The 20,472-nt window shown below is 33.3% G+C and overlaps 1 protein-coding gene across 1 annotated transcript in view; it reads left to right on the forward strand.

Annotated features, from left to right (window-relative positions):
- Window positions 1–20,472, forward strand: part of LOC142338014 (uncharacterized) — a 63,764-nt gene that overhangs the window by 30,743 nt on the left and 12,549 nt on the right. The window contains exons 9-11 of the mRNA XM_075387647.1: window positions 1,253–1,451; window positions 1,737–1,933; window positions 2,199–2,378. Of these exons, the coding sequence (XP_075243762.1) occupies window positions 1,253–1,451; window positions 1,737–1,933; window positions 2,199–2,378 (576 nt within the window). The remainder of the gene's footprint in view (window positions 1–1,252; window positions 1,452–1,736; window positions 1,934–2,198; window positions 2,379–20,472) is intronic.

Here is a 20,472-nt window from a genome sequence, read left to right on the forward strand (position 1 = left end):
GAAATGCCATCAAAATAAATCGGACTTAAAAAATGTTTTTGTACAAAAATCTTTTTTTTCCAATATCTATTCTTTCAATCCCAATCATGCTTATTGGAATCAACGGCGGCTATTTTTCGGCAATCTGCCGGGTATGTTTTAATTACGTAATGTAGTGAATACAGTCAAGGTCAAAAGAGCAAAATCAAAAGAAACGGGATAAACATATAAAGCCCGGTCATTAAGTCAGAGCATTAGGTTGTCATAGTTCATTAAAGCGATTGCTAGCTGGCATTAGTATTATGCTTAATAACCTTCAGTTTAGAAGCCGAATTAAGTGTAATTATAGCATCTAAACGAATATGCAGAATTTACACACCAAATAAGAGCACTTTGAAACTTAGAAAAATGACGCTTTGACTATCTCTTAATTTTTCTGTTTCAATCCTATTGCGCGTCAAGTGGGTCAACGAGGGTTTCTCTATTTTCTGGCAATTTACCGGCTATTTTTAATGAGCTAGAACCATAATGGAATTTTTTATACCAAGAGCAGATTTTCATTGCAAACCGATCGTAATAAGTGTGATGCGATATTAATGTTGATTTCGTAGGTTTAGCATACGTCGCAATACTGATTTAGCGATAGCAGAGTAGTTTGTGTTTGAGTTTTCGTTTGAGGTTCACTTCATGTGTGGTAATCAAGTATGAATACTAGGATAAAATTGCCATGTGTATCAACTGGATACATGGGCTTTGATTGAATGTTGTGTTAAATTTTGCTTTGTCATTCTGTTTTAACTAAGCTATTGAATTCGTCGTTAAATGTGTTTGCGTCAGATGCGTATCAAGCTCAGCCCCAACATAAGTGAAGTTTTGGCAAAATTTCAATTTATTTTTCTTACATTTCCTCTCATTGATTTTCTTTCTAGTTTTTGTATGCTTTCCGAAGGAATCATTGTAAGAACGGTTATTTCACAAAGGCTGGTCGTCTAACAAGGCCGATAGTTCTTCGGTTAATTCGATTTTTGGATTGTAAGTCGTGCAATTCCTGTGTTCTTTTGTTTCTGTGTGTGTTTTAATCTCAACATTGGTCATGGGTCCGAAAATCTATCAGACTATCTATCGGCTATATTCACATTGATCTTACACCGAATGTGTATTTGATCTGTTTGAGTTGATTAAGGTTTTTTTTACCTCTTTTCGATCTGACCCAGGCTTACTAGGCGTAAAGTGGAGCTAACATTAAGATTCACCAGATTGTAATTGGTTTTAGCTTCATTCGGACTGAGCGCTCCTCTCGCCACGATGACAAGTTGGAGAAGGAGAGAGACAACTGGATCAAATGTCTGCTGGAAAGTAGCTCTAATGTCAGCACCCCAGCTCCATCCACCAACACACCAGTCACAGATAGCAGCAGCAAAAACAACCCCATGTTAAACGCTGTGTCCAATGACATCACATGTGACGAGGAGGTATGTTGTCCATTTAATGTTTTTGGGTGATTTTTAAAAGCCCGCCAAGCGATTGAAAATCCTTTACAAGTTTCATCATGGTTTTCAATATCTCAAGCTCAGCTTTGCTTTTACTTTATCATTCTGAGACTCAGAGTCGACATGGTGGCGTGTCTTTTTGAGCAGTGGAATGAAAATTAGACCGAGAAACGGGATGAAAAGATGAAGTTAAATGATTTTCTGTTTTTTTTGGTTCATCGTTAAACTTGAGTAATGGAATGTAAAATCAAACCGTTATCCTCCTAGGTATCGAAACTGATTGCGGACTGTGGAAATGAAGCTAACGATGGAACCAAAACTGATGTGACAAAATTCAGACCATCTTCTGGGGAAAATGCCATATTTGACCCCGAAGATATCGGATTTCTGTGCAGTGGGAAGTTTGCTAGTCAGAATTCTCAGGAGAACAACGAAAGTAGTCAAGGTGCTGTGAGAACTGAGAAGTAAGTTGTTTGTTTTGTTGTGATGTTGTGGATTTGTTGATATTTTTCAGAGCAAATTTACCGATCGATTTCTATGAAACAGTTTTAATTTGGCTCTGATCATATGAAATTTCTAGCCTCTTCCACAACCTAAAAAACTGGGCAATTTCCTAAAAATTGTATTGTATGGAAATGCTTAACGATGAGAATGAAACTCATATCTGCAAACTGACACTGAACGTCTTAAAAGTCTTATGATTCGTCAAAAATTTCGGTTTAATTTCAGAACTAGTAACCAAACTGCCAACGGTCCAAAGTCAGTGGTTCCTCATCCGAGCAACTCTGGTTCAAACCCTAGCAGCTCCCTGGACGAGTTGGCGATGTTGTGCTCTGCGCCATTTACAAACAATGCGCAAAGTCAGGTTAAAGGAGCTCAGACTTCATCTCAAGCATCGCAGAGTTCCAGGTGCGAGAAATCAAATCAATGCATTATTATTTCCGTATGTCTTTCCCTCCTGATGTGCAGGTTGTCTCGTTTGTGCGCGGCATAACAGAAGATAACAACAAAATGTCAATAACTTGTTTTGTGTAGTGCATCCTATATATTAAACGCGTGAGCTCTAAAGTGGGACAAAATTTTTGCATGTTTAAGGGGCCTCTCGAAGCGCATGTTTAAGAGCCGCATTGAGTAGCATGTTTAAGCGAACATATCGAGAGAGGTCAATGACCTAAAGGGCTCAAAGTCAGGTGCAGTTACCACGAGGCTAAGTGGGCTTAAAAGTATGCTCGCCCAGAGGGAGGATTTACTGTCCTGGGTTCTACGTGTTTTTTGAATTCTCTCGAACTAAGTTTGAAGTTCGTATTGTAAACGTGTGTTTTTCTGCAAAATTTTAGCTTTACAGATTCTGCGCTATTCTAGAACACTCTTAGATTTCAACTAAGTTTTTCACGCTTTACTTTTTGATTTTTGTGTGATCTCAAATGCTCTCAATCTGAAATATGTTACTGATACGATATAAGCAATTGTGAGAAATGGTGGTTTGTAGTCGTTATAGTGCAGTTGGTAAGATGGAGGACTGCTATTCTGAGGGGCGAGGGTTCGAATCCGTGCCGGGTACCCTCACTTTTTTTCTCACTTCCTTTTCTCACTTTCTTTTCTCACTTTCTTTTCTCGCTTTCATCTCTCACTTTCTTTTTTTAATAGCCGCACAGCGATAGCTGGGGCTATTATTGGCCTTCTCTTGGTTTTTTTTATTTCGTCGTCATGATTTTTGTTACGACCATATGACGTCACAGCCACTTTTTGTTCATTCGTTCATGCAATTTCAACTGAATTGCATGCGTGACGTCATTTTTCGCTCTTAGTGGAGCGAGTTTTTTTTGTTCATTCGCGTGATTAAATTTTTGGTCACACTTGACTTACCTCACTCTCAAAAATGACTTCCTCACTTTGAAATTGACTTTTATTTACTTTAACTCAAAGAGATAAGATCAAATGGGTGTGTGTCACTCTAAATGAAGGTTATTTGAGATCAGCTAATAGAGGCAGCAATAACTTATACAGATTTTTAATCAAAATATACCAGATCAGCCTTCAATGAAAAGACAAATTTTTTTGTCTGTCTTTTTTACTGTTTTTTTAGACTGCCGATCTACGAATCTATTGCGGCTATTTTCTGGCAATCTGCCAGCTATGTTCACTTTCTTTTCTCACTTCCTTTTCTCACTTTCTTTTGCTTTCTTTTCTCACTTTCTTTTTCACTTTCTTTTCTCACTTTGTCTTCTCACTTTCCCTTCCTCTCCTTTTTCACTTTCTTTTCTCAGTTTCTTTTCTCACTTTCTTTTCTCACTTTCTTTTCTCACTTCCTCTTCTCACTTTCTTTTCTTGCTTTCTTTTCCCACTTTCTTTTTCACTTTCTTTTCTCACTTTCTTGTCTCACGTTGTCTTCTCACTTTTCCTTCCTTTCTCTTTTCACTTTCTTTTCTCAATTTCTTTTCTCACTTTCTTTTCTCATTTTTGTTTCTCACTTTCTTTGTCACTTTCTTTTCTCACTTTCTTTTCTCAATTTTTTTCTCGCTTTCTTTTCTCACTTTGTGTTCACTTTCTTTTCTCACTTTCTTTTCTCACCTTGTCTTCTCACTTTTCCTTCCTCTCTTTTTTCACTTTTTTGTCACTTTCTTTTCTCACATTCGTTTCTCACTTTCTTTTCTCACTTTCTTTTCTCACTTTCTTTTCTCGCTTTCTGTTCTCACTTTCTTTTCTCACTTTCTTTTCTCACTTTCTTTTCTCACTTTCTTTTCTCACCTTGTCTTCTCACTTTTCCTTCCTCTCTTTCACTTTTTTGTCACTTTCTTTTCTCACATTCGTTTCTCACTTTCTTTTCTCTCTTTCTTTTCTCACTATCTTTTTTTCGCTTTCATTTCTCACTTTCTTTTCTCACTTTCTTTTCTCGCTATCTTTTGTCACTTTCTTTTCTCATTTTCTTTTCTCGCTTTCTGTTCTCACTTTCTCTTCTCACTTTGTCTTCTCACTTTCCCTTCCTTTCTTTTTTTCACTTTCTTTTCTTACTATCTTTTCTCACTTTCTTTTCTCACTTTCCTTTCTCACTTTCTTTTCTCACTTTCTTTTCTCACGTTCTTTTCTCACTTTCTTTTCTCACTTTGTTCTCTCACTTTGTTTTCTCACTTTCTTTTCTCCTTTTCGTTTCTCACTTTCTTTTCTCACTTTCTTTTCTCAATTTTTTTTCTGGCTTTCTTTTCTCACTTTGTGTTCACTTTTTTTTCTCACTTTCTTTTCTCACTTTTATTTTCTCACCTTGTCTTCTCACTTTTCCTTCCTCTCTTTTTTCACTTTTTTGTCACTTTCTTTTCTCACATTCGTTTCTCACTTTCTTTTCTCACTTTATTTTTTCGCTTTCTTTTCTCACTTTCTTTTCTCGCTTTCTTTTCTCACTTTCTTTTCTCACTTTCTTTTCTCACTCTCTTTTCTCGCTTTCTGTTCTCACTTTCTTTTCTCGCTTTCTTTTCTCACTTTCTTTTCTCACTTTCTCTTCTCGCTCTCTTTTCTCACTTTCTTTTCTCACTTTCTTTTCTCACTTTGTCTTCTCAATTTCCCTTCCTTTCTTTTTTTCACTTTCTTTTCTCACTATATCTTCTCACTATCTTTTCTCACTTTCTTTTCTCACTTTCCTTTCTCACTTTCTTTTCTCGCTTTCTTTTCTCACTTTCTTTTCTCACTTTCTTTTCTCACTCTCTTTTCTCGCTTTCTGTTCTCACTTTCTTTTCTCACTTTCTTTTCTCACTTTCTCTTCTCGCTTTCTTTTCTCACTTTCTTTTCTCACTTTCTCTTCTCGCTTTCTTTTCTCACTTTCTTTTCTCACTTTCTTTTCTCACTTTGTCTTCTCACTTTCCCTTCCTTTCTTTTTTCACTTTCTTTTCTCACTATATCTTCTCACTATCTTTTCTCACTTTCTTTTTTCGCTTTCTTTTCTCACTTTCTTTTCTCGCTTTCTTTTCTCACTTTCTTTTCTCACTCTCTTTTCTCGCTTTCTGTTCTCACTTTCTTTTCTCACTTTCTTTTCTCACTTTCTTTTCTCACTTTCTCTTCTCGCTTTCTTTTCTCACTTTCTTTTCTCACTTTCTTTTCTCACTTTGTCTTCTCACTTTCCCTTCCTTTCTTTTTTTCACTTTCTTTTCTCACTATATCTTCTCACTATCTTCTCTCACTTTCTTTTCTCACTTTCTTTTCTGACCTTGTCTTCTCACTTTTCCTTCCTCTCTTTCACTTTTTTGTCACTTTCTTCTCTCACATTCGTTTCTCACTTTCTTTTCTCTTTTTCTTTTCTCACTATCTTTTTTTTGCTTTCATTTCTCACTGTCTTTTCTCACTTTCTTTTCTCGCTTTCTTTTGTCACTTTCTTTTCTCATTTTCTTTTCTCACTTTCTCTTCTCACTTTGTTTTCTCACTTTCCCTTCCTTTCTTTTTTTCACTTTCTTTTCTTACTATCTTTTCTCACTTTCTTTTCTCACTTTCTTTTCTCACTTTCCTTTCTCACTTTCTTTTCTCAGTTTCTTTTCTCACGTTCTTTTTTCACTTTTTTTCTCACTTTGTTCTCTCATTTTGTTTTCTCACTTTGTTTTCTCACTGTGTTTTCTCGCTTTGTTTTCTCACTCTGTCTTCTCAGTTTTTTCCTTTCTTTTCTCACTTTTCTCACTTCCTTTTCTCTTTCATTTAACTTTTTTTCCTCATTCTCTTTTCTTCACTTTCTTTTCGTCGTTTTCTTTTCACTTTCTTTTCTCATTTTTTCTCATTTTCTTTTCTCTCTTTGTTTCCTCACTTTGTCTTCTCACTTTTCCTTCCTTTCTTTTTTCACTTTCTTTTCTCAATTTCTTTTCTCGCCTTCTTTTCTCACTTTCTTTTCACTTTCTTTTCTCACTTTCTTTTCTCACCTTGTCTTCTCACTTTTTCTTCCTCTCTTTTTTCACTTTTTTGTCACATTCTTTTCGCACTTTCTTTTCTCACTTTCTTTTCTCACTTTCTTTTCTCACTTTCTTTTTTCGCTATCTTTTCTCGCTTTCTTTTCTCACTTTCTTTTCTCACTTTCTTTTCTCACTTTCCTTTCTCACTTTCTTTTCCAACTTTCTTTTCTCGCTTTCTGTTCTCACTTTCTCTTCTCATTTTGTCTTCTCACTTTCCCTTCCTTTCTTGTTTTCACTTTCTTTTCTTACTATCTTTTCTCACTTTCTTTTGTCACTTTCTTTTCTCACGTTCTTTTTTTACTTTCTTTTCTCACTTTGTTCTCTCACTTTGTTTTCTCACTTTGTTTTCTCACTGTGTTTTCTCGCTTTGTTTTCTCACTCTGTCTTCTCAGTTTGTTCCTTTCTTTTCTCACTTTTCTCACTTCCCTTTCTCTTTCATTTAACTTTTTTTCCTCATTCTCTTTTCTTCACTTTCTTTTCGTCGTTTTCTTTTCACTTTCTTTTCTCATTTTGTTTTCTCACTTTCTTTTCTCTCTTTGTTTTCTCACTTTGTCTTCTCACTTTTCCTTCCTTTCTTTTTTCACTTTCTTTTCTCAATTTCTTTTCTCACTTTCTTTTCTCACTTTGGTTTCTCACTTTCTTCTGTCACTTTCTTTTCTCACTTTATTTTCTCAATTTCTTTTCTCGCCTTCTTTTCTCACTTTCTTTTCACATTCTTTTCTCACTTTCTTTTCTCACTTTCTTTTCTCACTTTCTTTTTTCGCTTTCTTTTCTCACTTTCTTTTCTCGCTTTCTTTTCTCACTTTCTTTTCTCACTTTCTTTTCTCACTTTCCTTTCTCACTTTCTTTTCCAACTTTCTTTTCTCATTTTCTTTTCTCGCTTTCTGTTCTCACTTTCTCTTCTCATTTTGTCTTCTCACTTTCCCTTCCTTTCTTGTTTTCACTTTCTTTACTATCTTTTCTCACTTTCCTTTCTCAGTTTTTTTTCTCACTTTCTTTTCTCATTTTTTTCACTTTCTTTTCGTTTTCGTTTCTCACTTTCTTTTCTCGCTTTTTTTCTCATTTTCTTTTCTCATTTTCATTTCTCACTTTGTTCTCTCACTTTTTTGTCACTTTGTTTTCTCACTGTGTTTTCTCGCTTTGTTTTCTCACTCTGTCTTCTCAGTTTTTTTCCTTTCTTTTCTCACTTTTCTCACTTGCTTTTCTCTTTCATTTCTTGACTTTTTTCCTCATTCTCTTTTCACTTTCTTTTCGTCGTTTTCTTCTCACTTCCTTTTGTTTTCTCACTTTCTTTTCTCTCTTTCTTTTCTCACTTTGTCTTCTCACATTTCCTTCCTTTCTTTTTTCACTTTCTTTTCTTAATTTCTTTTCTCACTTTCTTTTCTCACTTTCGTTTCTCACTTTCTTTTGTCATTTTCTTTTCTCACTTTCTTTTCTCAATTTCTTTTCTCGCTTTCTTTTCTCACTCTCTTTTCACTTTCTTTTCTCACTTTCTTTTCTCACCTTGTCTTTTCACTTTTTCTTCCTCTCTTTTTTCACTTTTTTATCCTTTTCTTTTCTCACATTCGTTTCTCACTTTCTTTTCTCACTTTTTTCTCATTTTCTTTTCTCACTTTCTTTTTTCTCTTTCTTTTCTCACTTTCTTTTCTCGCTTTCTTTTCTCACTTTCTTTTCTCACTTTCTTTTCTCACTTTCTTTTCACTTTCTTTTCTCACTTTCTTTTTTCACATTGTCTTCTGACTTTTCGTTCCTCTCTTTCACTTTTTTGTCACTATCTTTTCTCACATGAGTTTCTCACTTTCTTTTCTCACTTTCTTTTTTCGCTTTCATTTCTCACTTTCTTTTTTCGCTTTCCTCACTTTCTTTTCTCACTTTCGTTTCTCGCTTTCTATTCTCACTTTCTTTTCTCACGTTGTCTTCTCACTTTACCTTCCTTTTTTTCACTTTCTTTTCTCACTTTTTTTCTCATCTTCTTTTCTCACTTTCCTTTCTTACTTTCTTTTCTCACTTTCTTTTCTCACGTTCTTTTCTCACGTTCTTTTCTCACTTTCTTTTCTCACTTTCTTTTAATTTTCTTTTCTCACTTTTCTCACTTTCTTTTCTCGCTTTCTGTTCTCACTTTCTTTTCGTCGTTTTCTTCTCACTTTCTTTTGTTTTCTCACTTTCTTTTCTCTCTTTGTTTTCTCACTTTGTCTTCTCACTTTTCCTTCCTTTCTTTTTTCACTTTCTTTTCTCAATTTCTTTTCTCACTTTCTTTTCTCACTTTCGTTTCTCACTTTCTTTTGTCACTTTCTTTTCTCACTTTCTTTTCTCAATTTCTTTTCTCGCTTTTTTTTCTCACTTTCTTTTCACTTTCTTTTCTCACTTTCTTTTCTCACTTTCCTTTTCTCACTTCTTCTTTTCTCACTTTCCTTTCTTACTTTCTTTTCTCACTTTCTTTTCTCACGTTCTTTTCTCACTTTCTTTTCTCACTTTCAATTTTCTTTTCTCACTTTTCTCACTTTCTTTTCTCGCTTTCTGTTCTCACTTTCTTTTCGTCGTTTTCTTCTCACTTTCTTTTGTTTTCTCACTTTCTTTTCTCTCTTTGTTTTCTCACTTTGTCTTCTCACTTTTCCTTCCTTTCTTTTTTCACTTTCTTTTCTCAATTTCTTTTCTCACTTTCTTTTCTCACTTTCGTTTCTCACTTTCTTTTGTCACTTTCTTTTCTCACTTTCTTTTCTCATTTTCTTTTCTCGCTTTTTTTTCTCGCTTTCTGTTCTCACTTTCTCTTCTCATTTTGTCTTCTCACTTTCCCTTCCTTTCTTGTTTTCACTTTCTTTTCTTACTATCTTTTCTCACTTTCTTTTCTCACTTTCTTTTCTCACTTTCCTTTCTCACTTTTTTTTCTCACTTTCTTTTCTCATTTTTTTCACTTTCTTTTCGTTTTCGTTTCTCACTTTCTTTTCTCGCTTTTTTTCTCATTTTCTTTTCTCATTTTCATTTCTCACTTTGTTCTCTCACTTTTTTGTCACTTTGTTTTCTCACTGTGTTTTCTCGCTTTGTTTTCTCACTCTGTCTTCTCAGTTTTTTTCCTTTCTTTTCTCACTTTTCTCACTTGCTTTTCTCTTTCATTTCTTGACCTTTTTTCCTCATTCTCTTTTCTTCACTTTCTTTTCGTCGTTTTCTTCTCACTTCCTTTTGTTTTCTCACTTTCTTTTCTCTCTTTCTTTTCTCACGTTGTCTTCTCACTTTCCCTTCCCTTTTTTCACTTTCTTTTCTCACTTTTTTTCTCATCTTCTTTTCTCACTTTCCTTTCTTACTTTCTTTTCTCACTTTCTTTTCTCACGTTCTTTTCTCACTTTCTTTTCTCACTTTCTTTTAATTTTCTTTTCTCACTTTTCTCACTTTCTTTTCTCGCTTTCTGTTCTCACTTTCTTTTCGTCGTTTTCTTCTCACTTTCTTTTGTTTTCTCACTTTCTTTTCTCTCTTTGTTTTCTCACTTTGTCTTCTCACTTTCCCTTCCTTTCTTTTTTCACTTTCTTTTCTCAATTTCTTTTCTCACTTTCTTTTCGCACTTTCGTTTCTCACTTTCTTTTGTCACTTTCTTTTCTCACTTTCTTTTCTCAATTTCTTTTCTCGCTTTTTTTTCTCACTTTCTTTTCACTTTCTTTTCTCACTTTCTTTTCTCACTTTCCTTTTCTCACTTCTTCTTTTCTCACTTTCCTTTCTTACTTTCTTTTCTCACTTTCTTTTCTCACGTTCTTTTCTCACTTTCTTTTCTCACTTTCTTTTAATTTTCTTTTCTCACTTTTCTCACTTTCTTTTCTCGCTTTCTGTTCTCACTTTCTTTTCTTCGTTTTCTTCTCACTTTCTTTTGTTTTCTCAATTTCTTTTCTCACTTTCTTTTCTCACTTTCGTTTCTCACTTTCTTTTGTCACTTTCTTTTCTCACTTTCTTTTCTCAATTTCTTTTCTCGCTTTTTTTTGCTCGCTTTCTGTTCTCACTTTCTCTTCTCATTTTGTCTTCTCACTTTCCCTTCCTTTCTTGTTTTCACTTTCTTTTCTTACTATCTTTTCTCACTTTCTTTTCTCACTTTCTTTTCTCACTTTCCTTTCTCACTTTTTTTTCTCACTTTCTTTTCTCATTTTTTTCACTTTCTTTTCGTTTTCGTTTCTCACTTTCTTTTCTCGCTTTTTTTCTCATTTTCTTTTCTCATTTTCATTTCTCACTTTGTTCTCTCTCTTTTTTGTCACTTTGTTTTCTCACTGTGTTTTCTCGCTTTGTTTTCTCACTCTGTCTTCTCAGTTTTTTTCCTTTCTTTTCTCACTTGCTTTTCTCTTTCATTTCTTGACTTTTTTTCCTCATTCTCTTTTCTTCACTTTCTTTTCGTCGTTTTCTTCTCACTTCCTTTTGTTTTCTCACTTTCTTTTCTCTCTTTCCTCACTTTCTTCTCACATTTCCTTCCTTTCTTTTTTCACTTTCTTTTCTCACTTTCTTTTCTCACTTTCCTTTCTCACTTTTTTTTCTCACTTTCTTTTCTCATTTTTTTCACTTTCTTTTCGTTTTCGTTTCTCACTTTCTTTTCTCGCTTTCTGTTCTCACTTTCTTTTCTTCGTTTTCTTCTCACTTTCTTTTGTTTTCTCAATTTCTTTTCTCACTTTCTTTTCTCACTTTCGTTTCTCACTTTCTTTTGTCACTTTCTTTTCTCACTTTCTTTTCTCAATTTCTTTTCTCGCTTTTTTTGCTCGCTTTCTGTTCTCACTTTCTCTTCTCATTTTGTCTTCTCACTTTCCCTTCCTTTCTTGTTTTCACTTTCTTTTCTTACTATCTTTTCTCACTTTCTTTTCTCACTTTCTTTTCTCACTTTCCTTTCTCACTTTTTTTTCTCACTTTCTTTTCTCATTTTTTTCACTTTCTTTTCGTTTTCGTTTCTCACTTTCTTTTCTCGCTTTTTTTCTCATTTTCTTTTCTCATTTTCATTTCTCACTTTGTTCTCTCTCTTTTTTGTCACTTTGTTTTCTCACTGTGTTTTCTCGCTTTGTTTTCTCACTCTGTCTTCTCAGTTTTTTTCCTTTCTTTTCTCACTTGCTTTTCTCTTTCATTTCTTGACTTTTTTTCCTCATTCTCTTTTCTTCACTTTCTTTTCGTCGTTTTCTTCTCACTTCCTTTTGTTTTCTCACTTTCTTTTCTCTCTTTCCTCACTTTCTTCTCACATTTCCTTCCTTTCTTTTTTCACTTTCTTTTCTCAATTTCTTTTCTCACTTTCTTTTCTCACTTTCTTTTCTCACTTTCCTTTCTCACTTTTTTTTCTCACTTTCTTTTCTCATTTTTTTCACTTTCTTTTCGTTTTCGTTTCTCACTTTCTTTTCTCGCTTTTTTTCTCATTTTCTTTTCTCATTTTCATTTCTCACTTTGTTCTCTCTCTTTTTTGTCACTTTGTTTTCTCACTGTGTTTTCTCGCTTTGTTTTCTCACTCTGTCTTCTCAGTTTTTTTCCTTTCTTTTCTCACTTGCTTTTCTCTTTCATTTCTTGACTTTTTTTCCTCATTCTCTTTTCTTCACTTTCTTTTCGTCGTTTTCTTCTCACTTCCTTTTGTTTTCTCACTTTCTTTTCTCTCTTTCCTCACTTTCTTCTCACATTTCCTTCCTTTCTTTTTTCACTTTCTTTTCTCAATTTCTTTTCTCACTTTCTTTTCTCACTTTCTTTTCTCACTTTCTTTTGTCACTTTCTTTTCTCAATTTCTTTTCTCGCTTTCTTTTCACTTTCTTTTCTCACTTTCTTTTCTCACATTGTCTTCTCACTGTTTCTTCCTCTCTTTCTTCACTTTTTTATCCTTTTCTTTTCTCACATTCGTTTCTCACTTTCTTTTCTCACTTTTTTTCTCACTTTCTTTTCTCACTTTCTTTTTTCTCTTTCTTTTCTCACTTTCTTTTCTCGCTTTCTTTTCTCACTTTCTTTTCTCACTTTCTTTTCTCACGTTCTTTTCTCACTTTCTTTTCACTTTCTTTTCTCACTTTCTTTTTTCACCTTGTCTTCTGACTTTTCCTTCCTCTCTTTCACTTTTTTGTCACTATCTTTTCTCACATTAGTTTCTCACTTTCTTTTCTCAATTTCTTTTTTCGCTTTCATTTCTCAATTTCTTTTTTCGCTTTCTTTTCTCACTTTATTTTCTCACTTTCGTTTCTCGCTTTCTGTTCTCACTTTCTTTTCTCACGTTGTCTTCTCACTTTCCCTTCCTTTTTTTCACTTTCTTTTCTCACTTTTTTTCTCATCTTCTTTTCTCACTTTCCTTTCTTACTTTCTTTTCTCACTTTCTTTTCTCACGTTCTTTTCTCACTTTCTTTTCTCACTTTCTTTTAATTTTCTTTTCTCACTTTTCTCACTTTCTTTTCTCGCTTTCTGTTCTCACTTTCTTTTCGTCGTTTTCTCACTTTCTTTTGTTTTCTCACTTTCTTTTCTCTCTTTGTTTTCTCACTTTGTCTTCTCACTTTTCCTTCCTTTCTTTTTTCACTTTCTTTGCTCAATTTCTTTTCTCACTTTCTTTTCTCACTTTCTTTTGTCACTTTCTTTTCTCACTTTCTTTTCTCAATTTCTTTTCTCGCTTTTTTTTCTCACTTTCTTTTCACTTTATTTTCTCACTTTCTTTTCTCACCTTGTCTTCTCACTTTTTCTTCCTCTTTTTTCACTTTTTTATCACTTTCTTTTCTCACATTCGTTTCTCACTTTCTTTTCTCTCTTTCTTTTCTCACTTTCTTTTCTCACGTTCTTTTTTCGCTTTCTTTTCTCACTTTCTTTTCTCGCTTTCTTTTCTCACTTTCTTTTCTCACTTTCTTTTCTCACGTTCTTTTCTCACTTTGTCTTCTCACTTTCCCTTCCTTTCTTTTTTTCACTTTCTTTTCTCACTATATCTTCTCACTATCTTCTCTCACTTTCTTTTCTCACATTCTTTTCTCACCTTGTCTTCTCACTTTTCCTTCCTCTCTTTCACTTTTTTGTCACTTTCTTTTCTCACATTCGTTTCTCACTTTCTTTTCTCGCTTTCTGTTTTCACTTTCTTTTCGTCGTTTTCTTCTCACTTTCTTTTGTTTTCTCACTTTCTTTTCTCTCTTTGTTTTCTCACTTTGTCTTCTCACTTTTCCTTCCTTTCTTTTTTCACTTTCTTTTCTCAATTTCTTTTCTCACTTTCTTTTCTCACTTTCGTTTCTCACTTTCTTTTGTCACTTTCTTTTCTCACTTTCTTTTCTCACTTTCTTTTCTCACTTTCTTTTCTCACCTTGTCTTCTCACTTTTTCTTCCTCTTTTTTCACTTTTTTGTCACTTTCTTTTCTCACATTCTTTTCTCACTTTCTTTTCTCACTTTCTTTTCTCACTTTCTTTTTTCGCTTTCTTTTCTCACTTTCTTTTCTCGCTTTCTTTTCTCACTTTCTCTTCTCACTTTCTTTTTTCACCTTGTCTTCTCACTTTTCCTTCCTCTCTTTCACTTTTTTGTCACTTTCTTTTCTCACATTAGTTTCTCACTTTCTTTTCTCACCTTCTTTTTTCGCTTTCATTTCTCACTTTCGTTTCTCGCTTTCTTTTCTCACTTTCTTTTCTCGCTTTCTGTTCTCACTTTCTTTTCTCACGTTGTCTTCTCACTTTCCCTTCCTTTTTTTCACTTTCTTTTCTCACTTTCTTTTCTCATCTTCTTTTCTCACTTTCCTTTCTTACTTTCTTTTCTCACTTTCTTTTCTCACTTTCTTTTCTCACTTTCTTTTCATCTTCTTTTCTCACTTTCTTTTCATCTTCTTTTCTCACTTTTCCTTCCTCTCTTTCACTTTTTTGTCACTTTCTTTTCTCACATTAGTTTCTCACTTTCTTTTCTCACTTTCTTTTTTCGCTTTCATTTCTCACTTTCGTTTCTCGCTTTCTTTTCTCACTTTCTTTTCTCGCTTCCTGTTCTCACTTTCTCTTCTCACGTTGTCTTCTCACTTTCCCTTCCTTTTTTTCACTTTCTTTTCTCACTTTCTTTTCTCATCTTCTTTTCTCACTTTCCTTTCTTACTTTCTTTTCTCACTTTCTTTTCTCACGTTCTTTTCTCACTTTCTTTTCTCACTTTCTTTTCATCTTCTTTTCTCACTTTCCTTTCTTACTTTCTTTTCTCACTTTCTTTTCTCACGTTCTTTTCTCACTTTCTTTTCTCGCTTTCTGTTCTCACTTTCTTTTCTCACGTTGTCTTCTCACTTTCCCTTCCTTTTTTTCACTTTCTTTTCTCACTTTCTTTTCTCATCTTTTCTCACTTTCCTTTCTTACTTTCTTTTCTAACTTTCTTTTATCACGTTCTTTTCTCATTTTGTTTTCTCACTTTCTTTTCTCTCTTTGTTTTCTCACTTTGTCTTCTCACTTTTCCTTCCTTTCTTTTTTCGCTTTCTTTTCTCAATTTCTTTTCTCACTTTCTTTTCTCACTTTCGTTTCTCACTTTCTTTTGCCACTTTCTTTTCTCACTTTCTTTTCTCAATTTCTTTTCTCGCTTTCTTTTCTCACTTTCTTTTCACTTTCTTTTCTCACTTTCTTTTCTCACCTTGTCTTCTCACTTTTTCTTCCTCTCTTTTTTCACTTTTTTGTCACTTTCTTTTCTCACATTCTTTTCTCACTTTCTTTTCTCACTTTCTTTTCTCACTTTCTTTTCTCACTTTCTTTTTTCGCTTTCTTTTCTCACTTTCTTTTCTGGCTTTCTTTTCTCACTTTCCTTTCTCACTTTCTTTTCCAACTTTCTCTCATTTTCTTTCTCGCTTTCTGTTCTCACTTTCTCCTCTCATTTTATCTTCTCACTTTCCCTTCCTTTCTTGTTTTCACTTTCTTTTCTTACTATCTTTTCTCACTTTCTTTTCTCACTTTCTTTTCTCACTTTCCTTTCTCACTTTCTTTTCTCACTTTCTTTTCACGTTATTTTCTCACTTTCTTTTCTCACTTTCTTTTCTCACTTTTTTCACTTTCTTTTCGTTTTCGTTTCTCACTTTCTTTTCTCGCTTTTTTTTCTCACTTTCTTTTCTCATTTCCATTTCTCATTTTGTTCTCACTTTTTTTCTCACTTTCTTTTCTCTCTTTGTTTTCTCACTTTGTCTTCGCACTTTTCCTTCCTTTCTTTTTTCACTTTCTTTTCTCAATTTCTTTTCTCACTTTCTTTTCTCACTTTCGTTTCTCACTTTCTGTTGTCACTTTCTTTTCTCACTTTCTTTTCTCAATTTCTTTTCTCGCTTTCTTTTCTCACTTTCTTTTCACTTTCTTTTCTCACTTTCTTTTCACTTTCTTTTCTCACTTTCTTTTCTCACTTTCTTTTCTCACCTTGTCTTCTCACTTTTTCTTCCTCTCTTTTTTCACTTTTTTGTCACTTTCTTTTCTCACATTCTTTTCTCACTTTCTTTTCACACTTTCTTTTCTCACTTTCTTTTCTCACTTTCTTTTTTCGCTTTCTTTTCTCACTTTCTTTTCTGGCTTTCTTTTCTCACTTTCCTTTCTCACTTTCTTTTCCAACTTTCTCTCATTTTCTTTCTCGCTTTCTGTTCTCACTTTCTCCTCTCATTTTATCTTCTCACTTTCCCTTCCTTTCTTGTTTTCACTTTCTTTTCTTACTATCTTTTCTCACTTTCTTTTCTCACTTTCTTTTCTCACTTTCCTTTCTCACTTTCTTTTCTCACTTTCGTTTCTCACTTTCTTTTGTCACTTTCTTTTCTCACTTTCTTTTCTCAATTTCTTTTCTCGCTTTCTTTTCTCACTTTCTTTTCACTTTCTTTTCTCACTTTCTTTTCACTTTCTTTTCTCACTTTCTTTTCTCACTTTCTTTTCTCACCTTGTCTTCTCACTTTTTCTTCCTCTCTTTTTTCACTTTTTTGTCACTTTCTTTTCTCACATTCTTTTCTCACTTTCTTTTCTCACTTTCTTTTCTCACTTTCTTTTCTCACTTTCTTTTTTCGCTTTCTTTTCTCACTTTCTTTTCTGGCTTTCTTTTCTCACTTTCCTTTCTCACTTTCTTTTCCAACTTTCTCTCATTTTCTTTCTCGCTTTCTGTTCTCACTTTCTCCTCTCATTTTATCTTCTCACTTTCCCTTCCTTTCTTGTTTTCACTTTCTTTTCTTACTATCTTTTCTCACTTTCTTTTCTCACTTTCTTTTCTCACTTTCCTTTCTCACTTTCTTTTCTCACCTTGTCTTCTCACTTTTTCTTCCTCTCTTTTTTCACTTTTTTGTCACTTTCTTTTCTCACATTCTTTTCTCACTTTCTTTTCTCACTTTCTTTTCTCACTTTCTTTTCTCACTTTCTTTTTTCGCTTTCTTTTCTCACTTTCTTTTCTGGCTTTCTTTTCTCACTTTCCTTTCTCACTTTCTTTTCCAACTTTCTCTCATTTTCTTTCTCGCTTTCTGTTCTCACCTTCTCCTCTCATTTTATCTTCTCACTTTCCCTTCCTTTCTTGTTTTCACTTTCTTTTCTTACTATCTTTTCTCACTTTCTTTTCTCACTTTCTTTTCTCACTTTCCTTTCTCACTTTCTTTTCTCACTTTCTTTTCATGTTATTTTCTCTATTTCTTTTCTCACTTTCTTTTCTCACTTTTTTCACTTTCTTTTCGTTTTCGTTTCTCACTTTCTTTTCTCGCTTTTTTTTCTCACTTTCTTTTCTCATTTTCATTTCTCATTTTGTTCTCACTTTTTTTCTCACTTTCTTTTCTCTCTTTGTTTTCTCACTTTGTCTTCGCACTTTTCCTTCCTTTCTTTTTTCACTTTCTTTTCTCACTTTTTTCACTTTCTTTTCGTTTTCGTTTCTCACTTTCTTTTCTCACTTTCTTTTCTCACTTTCTTTTCTCACTTTCTTTTTTCGCTTTCTTTTCTCACTTTCTTTTCTGGCTTTCTTTTCTCACTTTCCTTTCTCACTTTCTTTTCCAACTTTCTCTCATTTTCTTTCTCGCTTTCTGTTCTCACTTTCTCCTCTCATTTTATCTCACTTTCCCTTCCTTTCTTGTTTTCACTTTCTTTTCTTACTATCTTTTCTCACTTTCTTTTCTCACTTTCTTTTCTCACTTTCCTTTCTCACTTTCTTTTCTCACTTTCGTTTCTCACTTTCTTTTGTCACTTTCTTTTCTCACTTTCTTTTCTCAATTTCTTTTCTCGCTTTCTTTTCTCACTTTCTTTTCACTTTCTTTTCTCACTTTCTTTTCACTTTCTTTTCTCACTTTCTTTTCTCACTTTCTTTTCTCACCTTGTCTTCTCACTTTTTCTTCCTCTCTTTTTTCACTTTTTTGTCACTTTCTTTTCTCACATTCTTTTCTCACTTTCTTTTCTCACTTTCTTTTCTCACTTTCTTTTCTCACTTTCTTTTTTCGCTTTCTTTTCTCACTTTCTTTTCTGGCTTTCTTTTCTCACTTTCCTTTCTCACTTTCTTTTCCAACTTTCTCTCATTTTCTTTCTCGCTTTCTGTTCTCACTTTCTCCTCTCATTTTATCTTCTCACTTTCCCTTCCTTTCTTGTTTTCACTTTCTTTTCTTACTATCTTTTCTCACTTTCTTTTCTCACTTTCTTTTCTCACTTTCCTTTCTCACTTTCTTTTCTCACCTTGTCTTCTCACTTTTTCTTCCTCTCTTTTTTCACTTTTTTGTCACTTTCTTTTCTCACATTCTTTTCTCACTTTCTTTTCTCACTTTCTTTTCTCACTTTCTTTTCTCACTTTCTTTTCTCACTTTCTTTTTTCGCTTTCTTTTCTCACTTTCTTTTCTGGCTTTCTTTTCTCACTTTCCTTTCTCACTTTCTTTTCCAACTTTCTCTCATTTTCTTTCTCGCTTTCTGTTCTCACTTTCTCCTCTCATTTTATCTTCTCACTTTCCCTTCCTTCCTTGTTTTCACTTTCTTTTCTTACTATCTTTTCTCACTTTCTTTTCTCACTTTCTTTTTTCACTTTCCTTTCTCACTTTCTTTTCTCACTTTCTTTTCACGTTATTTTCTCACTTTCTTTTCTCACTTTCTTTTCTCACTTTTTTCACTTTCTTTTCGTTTTCGTTTCTCACTTCCTTTTCTCGCTTTTTTTTCTCACTTTCTTTTCTCATTTTCATTTCTCATTTTGTTCTCACTTTTTTTCTCACTTTCTTTTCTCTCTTTGTTTTCTCACTTTGTCTTCGCACTTTTCCTTCCTTTCTTTTTTCACTTTCTTTTCTCAATTTCTTTTCTCACTTTCTTTTCTCACTTTCGTTTCTCACTTTCTTTTGTCACTTTCTTTTCTCACTTTCTTTTCTCAATTTCTTTTCTCGCTTTCTTTTCTCACTTTCTTTTCACTTTCTTTTCTCACTTTCTTTTCGCTTTCTTTTCTCACTTTCTTTTCTAACTTTCTTTTCTCACCTTGTCTTCTCACTTTTTCTTCCTCTCTTTTTTCACTTTTTTGTCACTTTCTTTTCTCACATTCTTTTCTCACTTTCTTTTCTCACTTTCTTTTCTCACTTTCTTTTCTCACTTTCTTTTTTCGCTTTCTTTTCTCACTTTCTTTTCTGGCTTTCTTTTCTCACTTTCCTTTCTCACTTTCTTTTCCAACTTTCTCTCATTTTCTTTCTCGCTTTCTGTTCTCACTTTCTCCTCTCATTTTATCTTCTCACTTTCCCTTCCTTTCTTGTTTTCACTTTCTTTTCTTACTATCTTTTCTCACTTTCATTTCTCACTTTCTTTTCTCACTTTCTTTTCTCACTTTCTTTTCTCACTTTCCGTTCTCACTTTCTTTTCTCACTTTCTTTTCTCACTTTTTTCGCTTTCTTTTCGTTTTCGTTTCTCACTTTCTTTTCTCGCTTTTTTTTTCTCACTTTCTTTTCTCATTTTCATTTCTCATTTTGTTCTCACTTTTTTTCTCACTTTCTTTTCTCTCTTTGTTTTCTCACTTTGTCTTCTCACTTTTCCTTCCTTTCTTTTTTCACTTTCTTTTCTCACTTTCTTTTCTCACTTTCGTTTCTCACTTTCTTTTGTCACTTTCTTTTCTCACTTTCTTTTCTCAATTTCTTTTCTCGCTTTCTTTTCTCACTTTCTTTTCACTTTCTTTTCTCACTTTCTTTTCTCACCTTGTCTTCTCACTTTTTCTTCCTCTCTTTTTTCACTTTTTTGTCACTTTCTTTTCTCACATTCTTTTCTCACTTTCTTTTCTCACTTTCTTTTCTCACTTTCTTTTCTCACTTTCCTTTCTCACTTTCTTTTCTCACTTTCTTTTCTCACGTTATTTTCTCACTTTCTTTTCTCACTTTCTTTTCTCACTTTTTTCGCTTTCTTTTCGTTTTCGTTTCTCACTTTCTTTTCTCGCTTTTTTTTCTCACTTTCTTTTCTCATTTTCATTTCTCATTTTGTTCTCACTTTTTTTCTCACTTTCTTTTCTCTCTTTGTTTTCTCACTTTGTCTTCTCACTTTTCCTTTCTTGTTTTCACTTTCTTTTCTTACTATCTTTTCTCACTTTCTTTTCTGGCTTTCTTTTCTCACTTTCCTTTCTCACTTTCTTTTCCAACTTTCTCTCATTTTCTTTCTCGCTTTCTGTTCTCACTTTCTCCTCTCATTTTATCTTCTCACTTTTCCTTTCTTGTTTTCACTTTCTTTTCTCACTTTCTTTTCTCACGTTATTTTCTCACTTTCTTTTCTCACTTTCTTTTCTCACTTTTTTCACTTTCTTTTCGTTTTCGTTTCTCACTTTCTTTTCTCGCTTTTTTTTCTCACTTTCTTTTCTCATTTTCATTTCTCATTTTGTTCTCACTTTTTTTCTCACTTTCTTTTCTCTCTTTGTTTTCTCACTTTGTCTTCTCACTTTTCCTTCCTTTCTTTTTTCACTTTCTTTTCTCACTTTCTTTTCTCACTTTCGTTTCTCACTTTCTTTTGTCACTTTCTTTTCTCACTTTCTTTTCTCAATTTCTTTTCTCGCTTTCTTTTCTCACTTTCTTTTCACTTTCTTTTCTCACTTTCTTTTCTCACCTTGTCTTCTCACTTTTTCTTCCTCTCTTTTTTCACTTTTTTGTCACTTTCTTTTCTCACATTCTTTTCTCACTTTCTTTTCTCACTTTCTTTTCTCACTTTCTTTTCTCACTTTCCTTTCTCACTTTCTTTTCTCACTTTCTTTTCTC

Source organism: Convolutriloba macropyga, chromosome 4 (genome assembly GCF_964194025.1).
Source record: "Convolutriloba macropyga chromosome 4, txConMacr16.3, whole genome shotgun sequence".
NCBI classification, from domain to species: Eukaryota; Metazoa; Xenacoelomorpha; order Acoela; family Convolutidae; genus Convolutriloba; species Convolutriloba macropyga.